Here is a 16,610-nt window from a genome sequence, read left to right as displayed (position 1 = left end):
AAAAACATTGGCTACTGGGTGTCTGGGCAGCTGTGCAGTAAATCCCTCTGTTTTTCCATCACTGATTTTTGGCTTGTTATGATATTAACTGGATTCAATTGTCAGGACCAAAAACAAAGAAGCAAATACATACATAAATGCTGTATTAGTTCAAAGAAGTGGTGCATTTCCTCAAATTTCATGATTAAATTAATATCTACTGGAATATCTAATGTGGGCTGCTTTCACTGTCATTGAGGATTTTTGTTGGTTAGTATATATGGAGAATTTAGCCATTGTCCAAGATGGTGAGTATATTTAATAATAATATATTCTGTGTTTGGAAAATAGTATGGCAGCGGATGTCAAGTTTATTTATTTATTTATTTAGTTATTTATACATACATACATACATACATACAGCCATACATACCAGGGATAGAACCCAGTGGGACTGAACCACTGATCCAAATCCCCACTTTTTTAAAAAAAAATTTAAAACAAAGAATGTATTACTAAGCATTCTTTAGGGCCTCACTGTGTCACTGAGGCTGACTTGAACTTGTGACTCTCTGGCCTCAGCATCTTGAGAAGCTGTGCACCACCATGCCTGGAAGATGTTAAGTATTCTTATTACAAAATAGCTATGTGATGAATAGGTTATGCATAGATTAATTAGATAGGTTTTGTGATTTCACAATGTGTCTGTACCTCAATGTATCATGTTTACATGAGTGTATATGATTTTATTGGTCAAATAAAAATATGATGTTAAATTTAAAAGTTTTCTGAAATAAATTATGTAACAATGTGCTGCATTTGATTTTGAGATCTTGCATTTAAACAGTTGCTTTAATTCCACTCTGGCTCAGCGAGCCTATCCGAGCCCGCGTACTGTAAGCTTCAGGTGGGAGAACCCAGGAGAGCTCACTGCAGGAGATCAGCGCTGCTGGACTGCTCTTCTTGGTTAGAGCTGCAGAAGGAAATTTATTAAGGACAAGCCCTAAATTAGGACCCAGTTCTGTGTGAAAATATGTAAATTATTGTTTATTTTTGGCTTCTGCCATCCACCCACCCGCATCTTCTGAACAATCTTGATTTCAGGGTCTCTGAATCTAAGATTTATCAGAAACAAACAAACAAACAAACAACATCAGGGTTTGAGGAGAACATTTCCAGGTAACAAGTCAATTTTTTCCTCATTTGTATGGTGGCAGTAAATTCTAGTGAGGAATGTACCCAGTTGGTGTTAGTTGGAAGTGTCCCAGGTGGTTTTAGTTGGAAGACTAAAAGATCAGTGAAGAGTTCAAAGGAAAGTGAAATAAACCTGAACCTTTCTTCTCTCTCTGATATCAGATCCATCTTAGAAGGAACTTGGGTACATTTTCTCAGGAAATGTGGTCTTTATTTCTCTAGGCAGAATTAAAAGTCAGCTTTCCAAGTTTTGAAAACTCTAAGTGAACCATCATTGCTTTCTTCCAAACAAAGCAAACACTTATTTAGATTTTACTTTGCAATTACACAAGAACGAGAAACTAATTCATCAGAATTATAAAAAAAACACTGAAAAACAGAATAATAAAATTAAATCCTTTTACTCTCAAAATCCCTACAGCAACTTTACAAATACTTTGGGAAAATACATAGTTAGTTCTTTTTTCTTTCCTCCCCCTCCCCCCCTCCTCCTCCTTCTTCTTTTTTTTTTTCCCCTAACTCAGGGGTGTTTTCCCACTGAACTACATCCCAGCCCTTTATTATTTTAAAACTCAATTATTTATTTTATTTTATTTTATTTTATTTTATTTTATTTTATTGCGGGTGGGTGGATGGCAGAAGCCAACAATGGACAATAATTTGCATATTTTCACACAGAACTGGGTCCTAATTTAGGGCTGGTTCTTAATAAATTTCCTTCTGCAGCTCTAACCAAGAAGAGCAGTCCAGCAGCGCTGATCTCCTGCAGTGAGCTCTCCTGGGTTCTCCCACCTGAAGCTTACAGTGCGCGGGCTCGGATAGGCTCGCTGAGCCACAGTGGCATCATAGAAGGTGTTTGGATGCAGGACATCCAATCCTGGGTCCAGCTAAAGGGTGCGAGTTCTGCCTGCGCTCTGCATGCACTTTGACTCCGGAACTCATCCTTCACACTGTCCTACCTGCTCTGCTCTGTTCTGTGTTTGAAAATTTCGAGTCCTTTCATGCATCAGATGGAACATCTTTTCATGTGTTGGAAATTTTTGATATCCTTTGCCCATTTTAATTAAGTCGTTGCTTTGAATGAACTCTTTAAATATTGAAGGATCTCAGTCTCTAAATAGGTTGTATTGTCTTCTAAGTTGTGCATATATCAACAAGTCATTTCTATATACATGAAACAATGGGCTTAGGGGATGTATTCAAAATTCCATATTCTGTAGGGAAATGTATTTAAAATTAAGACTTGCAGGGACCTCCATGCTTCTGAATATTCTGGCTGTGTCTAACTTTATATCCTTCATTTATTCCACTCTTGTGTCAGCTCACTCCACACTCAATGGTTCAGTTCAGTCATTTGAACTTACACTTTCTCCCACTTGATTATCCCTGCCCACCACACCCTAATCATGTTTCATCTCTGAAGTCAGATTTTTTTTCTTATACTAAGCAGGGTAAACTCTTCAGCATTTATGATCACAGTAACAGTATTTTTCTTCATAATACTTAACCTTATTGAAGGTAAGTGATTATTCCTTACCCTATGGATTCAATGCCTTCCTCTAGAAGTAGATATTTGCTCTTTCATGAGAGCAGTTAGTTTTCATAGAGTCGTCTGCCTTTTTCTTGGTCTGTCCTTAATGCCTAGAACATGTTGTTACTAAATAAGGAATAAAAGAATGCATTCCAATTTATCAGTCACTGAATAAAATACATACTAACCAACAAAAGACTTCAATTATAGTGAAAGCAGCTGACATTAAACTCTCAATTTCCATTAGACATCAACATTTAATCATGTAATTTGATGGAGTGATACACTTCTTTGAACTAATCCAACATTTATATATGTATTTCTTTATTTACTTTTGGTTCTGACAGTTCCCTTTCCCAGGAGTATAAACCACTGATCCATGTTCCCAGAACTATTTCTATTTTGTTTTGAGACAGGGTCTCCTAAATTACTTAGGGCCTGGCTAAATTGCTAAAGTTGGCCTGGACTGTACATTCCTCCTGCCTCAACTTCCACAGTAGGTGAATTATAGGCAGAGGCTGTCATGCTTAAACATTAATATTTTAAGAGCCATATAGGGTGGGTATCATAGTGTGTGCCTATAGTTCTAACTCAAATGAGCATAGGAATTAGAGGCTACCTGAGCAACACAGTGAGGCTCTATAATTTTTTTTTCTTTTAGAAAGCAAATGCAGGGCTGGGGATGTGGATCAAGTGGTAGTGAACTCACCTGACATGCCCATGGAGCTGGGTTTGATCCTCAGCACCACATACAAATCAAATAAAGATGTTGTGTCCACCAAAAACTAAAAAAAAAAAAAATAAATAAATATTACATAATTCTTTTTCTCTTTCTCTCTCTCTCTGTCTCTCTCTCTCAAAAAAAATCACATGCAGTGCAGTGTTACATAAAATATTTCAGAAAACTTTTAACTTTAACATTATATTTTTATTTGACCAATAAAATCATATACACTCATGTAAACATGATACATTGAGGTACAGACACAATGTGAAATCACAAAACCTATCTAATTAATCTATGCATAACCTATTCATCACATAGCTATTTTATAATAAGAATACTTAACATCCTCCAGGCATGGTGGTGTAGGCCTATAATCACAGCTGCTCAAGAGGCTGAGGCCAGAGAGTCACAAATTCAAAGTCAGCCTCAGTAACACAGTGAGGCCCTAAAGAATGCTTAGTAAGATCTTCCTTGTTTTTAATTTTTTTTTAATTGGGGATTTGGATCAGTGCTTAAGTCCCACTGGGTTCTATCCTTGGTATGTATGTATGTATGATGTATAAATAAATAAATATTAAATAAATAAATAAATGAATAAAATACTTGACATCCAATGCCATACAATTTTCCAAACACACAATGGATTATTATTAAATATACTCACCATGTTGGAAAATGGCTAAATTCTCCATATATACTAACCAACAAAAATCTTCAATTACACTGAAAGCAGCCCACATTAAATGATCAATTTCCAGGAGATATTAATTTAATCATGAAATTTGAGGGAATGCACCACTTCTTTGAAAATTAAGCTTGAAACAAAGCAAAAGAAAGTCTAAACAGTTAAGCTTGGAGAGAATAAAGAGCTCAAAACTACCTAGTAACATAACTATGTCTTGGGATTAACACAGAAAATCAAGTATTGAAGAACTTAATTAAGCTTGTCATTAATATTTTCCATCTCTAAGAACTTGAAACCAGGATGTTACTTAAGACTGAGGACTAGAGATTGGCTTGGGGCTACACACCTTTAATTCCATCAACTCAATAGGCTGAGACAGAGAATTGCAAGTTTGAAGCCAGACTCAGAAATTTTGTGAGATTGTAAGCAACCTATTAAGACCTTGTCTCAAAATAAATAACTTTAACAGGCTGGAGATATAACCCAGTGGCAAAGCACCACTGGGACTTGTTTCCAATACTCTAAACAAACAAAAAATAAACAATTGAGATCAAGAAAAATACTTGAGAACAAGAAAAACACTGAAGAATTATTCTGAAGCTTTATTGGAAGTAGAATCATTCATTATTATTCTAACATGCTGATTTCTATTATTTCATCATTCTTAGTACAATATGGCTGTGTTTATGCATGTGTGTGTGTGTGTATGTGTGTGTGAGTGTGAGTGTGTGTGTTTGTGTGTGTATCCTATCATTTTCTTATCTGAAATTTTAAAAAATTCAATCCATCAGATTTAGGGCAGATCTTTCTCTTTATGCAATTACCTATGACAATTGGGTTTTATAAAAAACAGATCTTTGGTAGATACCAAAGAAACACAAAGTGGATGAGCTTCAATGTTTACATCTATCAAACTGCCAAGCTCCATCTCAGTTTATAACAAAAGAAAGTCCTCAACTTAATTCTGCCACAGGTCTGCTTTTGGTTAACTAAGCATTTCTATAATTGAGTAGAAAAAATTTACCCCAAATTTAGTGTAGGTTTGAGAAGTCTTATTTCCTTAATACTTTTGATGATACACTACCACTTAACTACATTTCCATACCTGAGGACAAATGTGTGTACCACCATACCATATAATGGTTTTCACTGTGGGTTCAGTGATAAGGAGTACCAAAGAGAGAGAGAGAGAGAGAGAGAGAGAGAGAGAGAGAGAGAGAGAGAGAGAGAAAGAAACAAAAAACAAAAGAAAGAAGCAACAAAAAAGCAAGAAATCAAAATCAACCAGATATTTCAAACTTTAAACACCAGTAGAAAAATAAATCAATGTTTTTTAAATTGAGATGTTATTGTTGTAAAACAAAGTATTATTTAATAAAATAATTGTTTCAGTTAAAATGTCTCTTTGCAAAACCTAAGTCATGTGAACTTTCTTGTGTCTGACCCTAAATCTCATCAAAGTTGTTTACTCTATTATATAAAGCCAATCACTGTAATCTCATTGTGGGATCCAGCACTTTTAGAAGAGGTAACCTATAGTGGGTGTGGTCTTAGGTGAGTCTCAGGTATTTAAGTAGGGCACATCTCTGGAGAATGGTTTTTTCTCTAAGGTTCCTCTAAGGAGCAGACAAAATTTTCAGCTGCTGAGCTTTGGAGACCTGAGTGTTACTGACAAATTTTCCTCACTTCCAGACGTGAATTTTCTAAGAGTGGACTCTGGTGAGTTGGATACTTAGAAGAAAGGCTTTTCAGTTTACTTTCTTTCCTAAAAAATGTTTGAATTTACTTTTCAACTGAATTGGATTTGACCATGTTAAAAAAAAAAAAACCTACTTTGTTTTTCCTGATATATATATATACCTTTTTGAAATATTTGTTTCTGTAAAGTGATCTGAATAATTTTTGTTCTATTACCTTGTTTTTATTAGATTTTCCAGGTCTGAAATGAAATATTTTTGCAGTTTTATCAATTTAGAACCCATAAAATGCTTAAAATGTTCAACATATTTAATTCATGTAAAAATATTATGCACATCTATTTAGATTTTTTTTTAGTGAGTACCAAGTATTACATTCAGAGGCACTCACCCATTGTGCCATGTCACCAGCCATATTTTGTATTTTTTTTAGAGACAGGGTCCTATTGAGTTGCTTTGTGCCTCGCTTTTGCTGAGGCAGGCTTTGAACCCTCCATCCTCTGGCCTCAGGCTGCAGAGCCACTGGGATTAAAGGTGTGTGCCACCATGGTCGGCTTAGAATTTTAAGGTATAGATTTGATTGTAAAACCCTTGATGTGAAAGTCCTATTTGCTGTCCCTTTAAAACCTTCAGTTTCCAAACTAGATTAGAAAAGTATCCCAGTAGATGCAACAAACTTCTAGAGGTTTTTAAGTGTAAATTTTGATCACTAGATAAAAAACTAGAAATTAAGATGAATTGATCATGCTTCATCAACACATCTCTAAACTGAAGGGTAGTCTCTGGAGAGGAAAGCACCATGGTTACCATTGTAAATTAATGCGCTCTCTCTCTCTCTCTCTCTCTCTCTCTCTCTCTCTCTCTCACTGTCACCATTTTTTTTTTTTTTTTTTTTTTTTGGTATTGGGGATTGAACTCAGGGCTAATATAACACTGTGTTAAACTCACAGGCTGGCCTTGGACTTAGTGTTCCTTTGCCTCAGTCCCCCCAATAGCCGGAATAGTTGGCATGTGCCACTGCACTGGGCTTTCCTGTTGATTTTATTTAAATAACAATGGATGAATTGTTGCTGATTATTACTGTAGCAAGCACACCCTTCATCTTAAAATATGAAAGCACTCTGATGTTCAGAACTGATTCTGAGAAATATTATTTTCTTTAATGAAAAGTAATAGAAATTTTCTTTTTAATTTCTTATTCAGTCCTTGGGCTAAAACTCAGGACATTACAAATGCTGGGCAAGTGCTCTGCCACTGATTACATCCCCAGAATTTATATTCTAATTTTCAATATAAAACTTAATTTATTTCTTATTGATGATAAGGTTGATCACAGGGTTGCTCTACAACTGACTTACATTTGCAACCCTTTATTTTTTATTCTGAGACAGTATGTCAATAAATTGCTGAGGTTGGCCTCACACTTTTAATCCTCCTGCCTCAGCCTCCAAAATAGCTGGATAAGAGGTGCATTGATACACCCCACTTTCATTTTCTTGTTTGAAATATATTGTTTAATTATGGTTAGAAGCATGAATTCACCCGATTGTAGTTTCAGGAGTTGTAAGTTGAAGCCAACAGTGATTAAGTCAAGCAATCTTCAAATGAATTAAAGTTAATTTTAATTGTCTTTAGAAAAGTACATCTATGGGTTGAGAGGTGGAAAGCGTAGACATATGTCATAAAGACTGTCTTTACATTTATTATAGTCATTGAATCATAGAGAGCGAGAGCGAGATAGATAGAGAGAAAGAGGGAGATTGATTTTACATGGGTATCTGGAGCAAACACCTAATGTAAGTAAGTCTGAAATCATCCTAAACTTTCTTTGTGCCAGTATTAAACTTGCCCAAATTAATGAGAAAGTTGTTTTTTTTTTAATCTAGATCATGCTCATTTCATTTTGTCATTTGAGTTATACAAGAAACTCAAACTGTTGATATATTTTTATATCTCAATTTATATTGCAGGAGGTTAATAGAAAGATGATACATGACTCAACTGAAAAAGCAGTGACCAAAGCCCTTTTATAATTGTAATTTTCTCATCAAGACAGAAGGATAACACTCTCTTCTCTCCCTCTTTCCTCTCTCTCCACCCTCTATATTTTTGGTTTCAGAAACATGGATTCTCATGCCTTGCAAGACTTCCAGAGTGCACTCACATGCTCCATTTGCATGAATTACTTCTTAGAACCTGTCACCATTGACTGTGGACACACCTTATGCCAACCCTGCCTCTACTTCTGCTGGGATGAAGCCCAAACACCCAGGTGCTGCCCTCAGTGTAGAGAAATAGTTGAGAAGACAGACTACAGGACCAACACTGTTGTCAAGAAGCTGGCCTCTCTCGCCAGACAGGCCAGACCTCGCTCAGACAGCAACTCTGGGGAGCAGCTCTGCAGGAGAAATGGGGAGACAAAGGGGCTCTTCTGCGAGGTGGACAAGAGCCTGCTCTCTGCACGCTGCTCTGAATCACCTGAACACGCGGTTCATAGCTACAGCCCAGAGACTTGCGTGGCAGAGGAGATCAGGGTGAGTGATGTAACCTAGAACCTGTAGGGTCCAGATCAAAGAGAAGGATGAAGACTCGTGATAATGAGGCAGATAAGCCTGAAGATGGTAGAGGTGGTGATGTTTCCGTGAAAATGTGCTGTATAAATGCTGATCAATTTGACACTAAAATCAAAAATAAGTTGAATGCTCACGAAGGGAATTTCCTCTAGAAATATTGTCCAAAAAACAGGGCATGGTGGCTATGCCAATAATTTTAGCTCTTCAGCAAACTGAGGCAGGAGGATGCTAAGTTTGCAGCCAACTTGGGCAGCTTAGCAAGACACTCTGCTTCTTTTCTTTTTTTAAAGCGCTGGAATATAGTGCAGAGGTAAATTATTGACTACTATGTGTGGATTGTTTTTTTCAGTATCCAGTACTGAAAAACAAATTAAAAAGTAAATATATTGTCCAAATGTGTGAAATTGGGCAGCAGTACAGCAGATGGCTAGCACTAGGAACATGAACTTCTGTTACTGAAGCCTAAACCCTTTTATAGTGAGACTATATAAAAACTGCTTTCTCAGAAAATGGACTGTATCATTTATGGACTCTTTTAAAAATATTATTTTTTTCTTCTACTTTACCCAATAGTAAAATTAATTTGGACTATTTTGTAAAAATTGACTCTTTAAAACTCAAGGTTACTGTTCTCCCAAACACTGCTTTATTCTAGCACATAAAAGATGAAACCTACAAGACTGTCTTCCCAATCACTAAAGCTTATGGTAATTTTGCAGGAGAAAATTGTAAAGAAAATGGATCCTTTATGGCAAAAGACTCAGGAGATGCAAGATAATCTAAATAAAGAAATTAGAAAATCTGAGTCCTTTGTGGTAAGTTTGAAAAGGTTTTATTTTTATGCAGATTCAAATGATGCTATCAGCTGAATTGGAGCTAACATTGAAGGATAGTGTTTTCCTCTCAGACAAGGCAGTGACATCTAGTAATATTACAAATGTAGTGGCCAACACAAACTAGTGTGAAGAATACTAGTATAAAGGGAGAATGAGGCATGTCTGTTATTTCTTGTACAACTTTGGAGATTTGGATAAATCTTCCCAGACACTGAGAATAAGACAGTCTTAGTTCTAGAGTCAGAAGAGAAATAGATTCAGCTATGGGCAAAGTGGAGTAGTTTTTAAATTAACAAAATAGTGTGTATAAAAATATTTTAATATATGTAGAAGAATCAGACAAAGGAACAAAAATAAAAGAGAAGTTTGAGGTAAAGAAGAAATAATTCATTAAGAACACTGAAGTGGCATCATAGGGAGATAGGCTGGGATCCTGCAGAGATCTTGATTTAATCAGGAGAGAGACAAGAAGCAGAAAGTCCAGTAGACAGTACTAGTAAATATTTAATACACTTTGCAGGCATCAGGTGGAAAGTATATGAAGTACTTGCTTGATGCTAAGACAATAATATTTGAAGTTTTAAATTTTCTTTTGAATGTAATCTTTTTTAAATGAATATATCTGCAGGACTATGTAGTTTTAAGGAGGAACATGATCAAAATTCAATATCAAATGATGCAACGGTTTCTCCTTGAAGAGGAGAGATTTCAACTGGAGACACTAGAAAGAGAAGCACAGGAAATTTTACAGCAACTCAGAGACAGTGCAATCAGAATGGCCCAACACAGAGAAAAGCTGAAGGAAATGTACAGAGAGCTGACTGAGTTGTGCCACAAATCTGACATGGAGTTGCTCCAGGTGACCAAGGTGGGTTCTTCCTGAGAGAGAGGAATTCTTGTCTGGGCAATATTGTCTGCAGACCCCACTGTGCTGAGCTGAGTGACAGGAGATCCTTTACACCCATCGTTGTCCAATCACTTGTCTCTGTATATTCTGTTAATCTTGAGAGACTGTAAGTCATTTAGAAGGTAAACAAGACAAAATTCTTGTATCATTAAGACTATGATACCCACAGCAAATTATCCAAAACTCAGTGTTCATACGAATGTTAATTTTGTTGAGGAAATATTCAGTTTATGTTTCCCAACTCCATTATCACACTCTGTTCTCCTACCCCAAAGCAGCTGAGGCTTTGCCCCTCTCTTAGACAAGATGTACAGAGTTTGTTAATCAATTACAATGCACTATTTTTCAAACAGGTCACTGTTTAGTTTTAATTCTCAGAGATGGTCAAATCTGTTTTGGGAACTAAGACAGGAGTCGAGTGACACTGGAAACTCTGTCCTGTTGCATCAGTGCATAGATCCCTTGTAAGCTCCATCCTTCTCAGTTCACACCAAGGCTGACTTTCACATTTAGTTTTGGCATTGGTATTAACATAGTCTAATGTGATTACTCAGAGAAAAAAATGTTACACACACACATAAACACTCATACACACATACAGAGAGAGAGAGAGAGAGAGAGAGAGAGAGAGAGAGAGAGACAACAAAGTTCCAGAGAGAATGCAGAAAAACAGTGTTCACTTCATTAATATTATCTCTTTCATTTCCTTTTAGGACTTAGAGGACATATTTGAAAGGTGAGTTTTATGTATTAATCTCTGGTTTATGAGAAACTTGTTTTTATCTTGAAGAAGATAAATTTTTGTTTTCAGTTATTAACATATTTGTCCATAGATATTTAATATTTTGCTTGAAAAGAAGCTCTGAGGTAATATGTTCCTTGGTCTCAAAAATGTCCTTTTTTGGCTGAATTCAACCATACCTAAGAATGATTTGGTGTTCTGGGCTTTGTTGCACCCATTCCTTCTATGGACTCCAGCCCATAAACCTGACTAAGGAGATTTTCATAAGGTATCACACAAAAGAATCTAATTCTAGTGAGGTAGAATATAAACAAGATAGTAAAGAATAATACTCCCTAGGATGGGAAAAAGAGGGGGGCTTCATTACCATAAGTAACAATGACCAGATCCTGTTTCATCATCGCAAATCCATTTTTCAGAGGGGAAGGGCTGCCTGAGAACCCAGAGGATCAGTGCTACCAGGCTGTACTAGATTCCCTCCATGGGCAGAGATAATCAAAGTTGCTGGCTCAAAGAACTTTCCCATTTATAAACAAAACTATCATTGGTGACCTCTGTGGACCAAAGTCCCAAAGGTTGAACAATCTGCTTTCTGTAAGATATCCAGGATCTTTGTATTTCCCAGGGTTGATTCAGGAATACAGGGAGGGGATGACAATCCATTTTTTTAAAGTTTGATAATGTTTGAGAAAAATAAAGACTGGATATTAGTATGTCTAATTTAGAAAAAAGTATTATACAATCCCAAGAGTGTTGAATAAAATGTATGCCTATTTCACCAACATGGGCAATTTCTACAATATCTTGGATTAAAAGTGGTAATTTTGTAATGATTTTGTGTTTGATCTTTGGTTTGAAAGTGTAACTGATGTCATTCTTTATAGAATCAAGTTGCTGGAGATGCAGAAGCTCCAGCCAGTGAACCCAGAGCTCTCTTCATTACACATCACTGGAATCTTGGATATGCTGAACAAGTTCCGAGGTAGGAGTGGGCCCTCTGGCAGTCAGGTTCAATTATTTTAGTAGGTTCCTCAGAAAAGATGCTTTACCTTTTTAATTTTCTGAAATGAAAACATTTATATCTTCTTTCCCTGTCTAGTCATAATACAATTATCAAGACCACATTGGTTAACTTGTAGTGCAGACACATATTTTAATTCTGATACAGACAGTACAAGAGAAGGAAAATTATTGGTGTTTTGTGGCTATTAAGCAATGCAATGCTTTCTTCTCAGAGAAGCCATCAATATTTTGTGTTATTTCTGTTTCTTCTATTTTTGAAGATTTAAATATGATTTTGGTGGTTTTCAATCTATTATATATTCCAAGTGCATTTATGATGTGCAATGAGCAAATAATAATTACTATTTATAAAATATAAGTTTTTAATGAACCAAAAAATGACTAAATTTGTCATAAATAGAACAATTTTAATACCATCAGATGGATTTCAAAACAACTAAAAGGTAAGTGATCTTTGAACATGACCCAGACATGTTTGTGCCCCACTAGAGAAGAGGTCTAGATATCAGAAGGCTGAAATCCAACTTTAATTGAATGTATGGTCTCAGTAGATAATGTAAGTCAGAGGTGCTTTTCAGTAAAGGGTACAGATGTTGCTTTCTCTCAAATTATATGATGTGTGATAATGATGCGGGCACAATCATAGCAAAGTGATATCTATTTATTAATGGTATTAAAAACAACTCAAGAAGAGATTTCTACTAAAGAAAAAAGAACTTTTGGGTTTTTTCTGAAACAACCCATCCAAAAGTAAATATTAAATCACCCTTCATACAGCACAGAATACCTTCAGTTTTCTTTTGATTGCCAAGATAATTTAAAGATTTCTGGGTGCTAATGAGGGATAGGAACCATTCTTCATACATGATTGAGTTTGAAATCTCTCTACTCTCTACAGTTTCTTTTAGGAGGAGTCAATAAAGAGATTGATTAGGTAGATAATCTTTGCCCAAGGCAAATGCAGACACTATTTACTGATCTGATTTTTTATTTTTTATTGCAGTACACAATGGACTTATTCAAGGATGGGCCAATCGTTATATGAGTCTTCGTGGTGAAGTTAGAAATAGGATATTTGGAGGTGATGGTGCAATTGAAAATCCCCAGACACTGGAGAGTTATGTTATATGGGGTGTTGAGGCCTTTAACTCTGGTAAACACTATTGGGAGGTGGATGTGGGGAACACCTCCAACTGGATTATAGGTGTGTGTAAAGATTTTAGAAGTGACAGTTTTGAAAGTAAGAAAGGTTTTGTCTTATTTTCCTCGAAGAAGAACAATCACTGTATTCTCTCCACCAATTCCCCATCCTTAATTCATTATTTGCAAAGGCCTGCAGGTCGAGTTGGAGTATTTCTTGATTATGAAAATGAAACTCTCAGCTTTTATGATGTTTGCCGAGGTTCCCTCATTTACAGTTTCTTTTCTTCCTCCTTCACATCCCCTCTAACTCCTTTTTTTGTCTTTGGTTCTCCATAAAATTGAGGTTTTCCTAGGCATGGTTTCACATGGCCTTAATCCTTGCTACACAGGAAGCTGTGACAGGAGGACCACAAGTTTTGAGGACAGAATGGACATTTAAAAGAGAGATAAAAATGGGGGTCAAAGGAGACTTGAAGGCCAGTAGTAGAGCACTTTCTTAACTTGTGTGAGTCTCTGTGTTCATCCACAGTAATGAGAAAAGAAAAAAAATTAAAAAATGAAAGAAAAAACTGAGAAAATTCAGAAAACTATGATAATTCATTGGTGAATGCCCAAGTCTGAAGATACAGTGTTCTTGGGAGTTTCTCATGTTATGTTACATGCCTACACTTGATGTCTGGGGGTCTGTTTTAACTTAAGGAAGTATAATCATTTTATGGCCATAAATTGTGATAACCACATTGAATTTATAAATGTGTTCATTAAATTTTATTTTAATAAAGTGTTGTGAAACCACCATGATATGATTTGAGGTTATTTTTCAGTCCCTTCAAAAAAAATTCAATACCTATTAACATTAACTTCCAATTCATTCCCACTTCACACTACCTGGAATTCTATTAACTGTTTATGTTTTTATGGATTTGTGTATTTCAGAAAGTTTATGAAAATGGATATGTGTTGTTTTTGTATCTTCTCTCAGTATAAAACTTTCAAGGCTCATCAACAAGGCAAACTATGTGTTTAATGTACATTTTTTATCAAACCTATGCAAATGCTTATCAAATTGATATTTACTTATTGCCCCTAGACTCTAAATTCCAAGATCAGAAGGGTAGTACTACCATATTCTTATTATCCAAAATGCAATTCTTAGAAGGTAATACATGATGCAAATGGAGTGAAAGAGTGGATTAATTAACCAGTAAAAGTTATATCAAGAAATACCAGTATAGCATTAAGAATACTTCCCAAAATGCAGCTAACAAGGGAAGAAAATACTAATAAATAATTTTAATAAAAGTCAAGTAATAGGTGATTTCCAGATTCATAATCTTCTATGGGCTGGATCTGAAAGTCCCTGAAAGGGCTATGGGTTTAAAGGCTCCTTCCTGAAATGTGCTGTTGGTTCAACAGTTATACAACCTTGGTGGTATGCAAGATGAAAAAGGGTTTCTCAGGTGGGTGGCCCAGCACCATGAGTAGACCCATTGAGACAGAATTGCAGACAACTGAGAAGTGTTGAAGATGGGATACAGATTTTTGTCTTGGCAGTCAGTCAGATCCCTGAGCCCTGCTCAACTAAGCAAGTCTGTTCATTTTCTTACAAATCCACATCCAATGAAGAAAAACGTGCCAGTTCAAAGTGGTTGTGTTTTGCTCGAAAGGAGAAGGCAACCACACCTCACCTTTGGTTTATCCTGTTCCCTGTGGCACCCCCCCACCTCTCAGCCAGGTGACTGTGATGCTCCATACTCAAGAATAGAGGTAAAAATAGAAGCACGGGTAAGACTGAGGTGGAATCTGAGCTGCTGTTCCAAGAGGACCATCTAGAGGAAGGAGGCTCAGGTTATTCAAATGTGGAGCAAGAGGGTGATGACCAGAAACGTGTTTGGAGAGTTAAACTAAAAACGCTATGTGTTGTGTTAAGGAGGAAATGGATTTGCTCGCACACCTCATAGTGTATGGAATCTGGCACTACTGGGATAACAATGTCATTCCACCTTCAGAAGATTTCTCAGAAGAATCTGAAGTCTTATGTCATACATAGGGCCAGCCTTCAGACTATCCTGAAATTGGCCACCTTATAAGTCTTGCTTGCATATGGAGATTTTTATGCAAACTTGTAGACCATGGACATCCCTTTCGTGATCGCATTTGATCACTAGAAACATAATGATAAGACTATGGATGTGAATGTAGCCATATGCCCAATGTGACTGATTTTGGAACCCAGGGTGGAAGAGCGATTTTGAAAGAGTAGCCTTGGCAGTTGCGGAAACTGAACGCTAGGGGGCACACAGTTACTTTGAGTTGGAAAAACGAATCTCATTTTTAGCCTTTTTGTATGACATGTGTTCAGCTTTCTCTTTTTAACAGATCAGAAAGGATATGTGAACTGCATGATTTTTAGAAGCCCCCCCCCACACACAGAAACTATATTTTGAGTGATTTATTTAAAATTTTTATTGCTGGTTGTTCAAAACATTACACAGTTCTTGACATATCATATTTCACACTTTGATTCAAGTGGGTTATGAACTCCCATTTTTACCCTGTAAACAAATTGCAGAATCTCATCGTTACACATCAACTGATTTACATATTGCCATACTGGTGTCTGTTGTATTCTGCTGCCTTTCCTATCCTCTACTATCCCCCCACTTTTTCCCTCCCCTCCATTTTTCTCTCTCTACCCCCATCTAGTGTAATTCATTTCTTCCCCTTTTTTTCTCCTTTCCACTAACTTCCTCTTGTATGTAATTTTGTATAACCATGAGGGTCTCCCTCCACTTCCATGCAATTTCCCTTCTCTTTCCCTTTCCCTCACACCTCTTGTCCCTGTTTAATGATAATCTTCTTCTCATGCTCTACCTCCCTACTCTGTTCTTAGTTACTCTCCTTATATCAAAGAAGACATTTGGCATTTGTTTTTTAGGGATTGGCTAGCTTCACTTAGCATAATCTGCTCTAATGCCATCCATTTCCCTGCAAATTCTATGATTTTGTCATTTTTTAATGCAGAGTAATACTCCATGGTGTATAAATGCCACATTTTTTTTTTTATCCATTCATCTATTGAAGGGCATCTAGGTTTGTTCCACAGTCTTGCTATTATGAATTGTGCTGCTATGAACATTGATGTAGCAGTGTCCCTGTGGTATGTTCTTTTTAGGTCTTTAGGGAATAGACCGAGAAGGGGAATAGCTGGGTCAAATGGTGGTTCCATTCCCAGCTTTCCAAGAAATCTCCATACTGCTTTCCAAATTGGCCGCACCAATTTGCAGTCCCACCAGCAATGTACAAGTGTACCCTTTTCCTCACATCCTTGCCAGCACTTGTTGTTTGACTTCATAATGTCTGCCAATCTTACTGGAGTGAGATGGTATCTTAGGGTGGTTTTGATTTGCATTTCTCTGACTGCTAGAGATGGTGAGCATTTTTTCATGTACTTGTTGATTGATTGTATGTCCTCCTCTGAGAAGTGTCTGTTCAGGTCCTTGGCCCATTTGTTGATTGGGTTATTTGTTTTCTTATTGTTGAATTTCTTGAGTTCTTTGTATACTCTGGATA

General features: G+C 36.4%; 2 protein-coding genes across 2 annotated transcripts in view; both read left to right on the top strand.

Moving 5' to 3' along the window:
- LOC143641391 (putative N-acetylated-alpha-linked acidic dipeptidase) overlaps window positions 1-16,610 on the top strand; it is a 306,658-nt gene that overhangs the window by 250,268 nt on the left and 39,780 nt on the right. The gene's annotated exons all lie outside the window — the stretch shown is intronic.
- Window positions 7,937-15,329, top strand: LOC143387976 (tripartite motif-containing protein 64-like). The gene is made up of 7 exons (XM_077108739.1): window positions 7,937-8,347; window positions 9,106-9,201; window positions 9,851-10,090; window positions 10,843-10,865; window positions 11,756-11,853; window positions 12,898-13,047; window positions 15,274-15,329. Exons 1-7 carry the CDS (start codon window positions 7,937-7,939, stop codon window positions 15,327-15,329), a joined length of 1,074 nt encoding a protein of 357 aa, XP_076964854.1.

This window comes from Callospermophilus lateralis, chromosome 2, assembly GCF_048772815.1.
Source record: "Callospermophilus lateralis isolate mCalLat2 chromosome 2, mCalLat2.hap1, whole genome shotgun sequence".
Taxonomy (NCBI): domain Eukaryota; kingdom Metazoa; phylum Chordata; class Mammalia; order Rodentia; family Sciuridae; genus Callospermophilus; species Callospermophilus lateralis.
The sequence above is the reverse complement of the archived record's forward strand: the minus strand, read 5'-3'. Positions and strand labels throughout refer to the sequence as shown.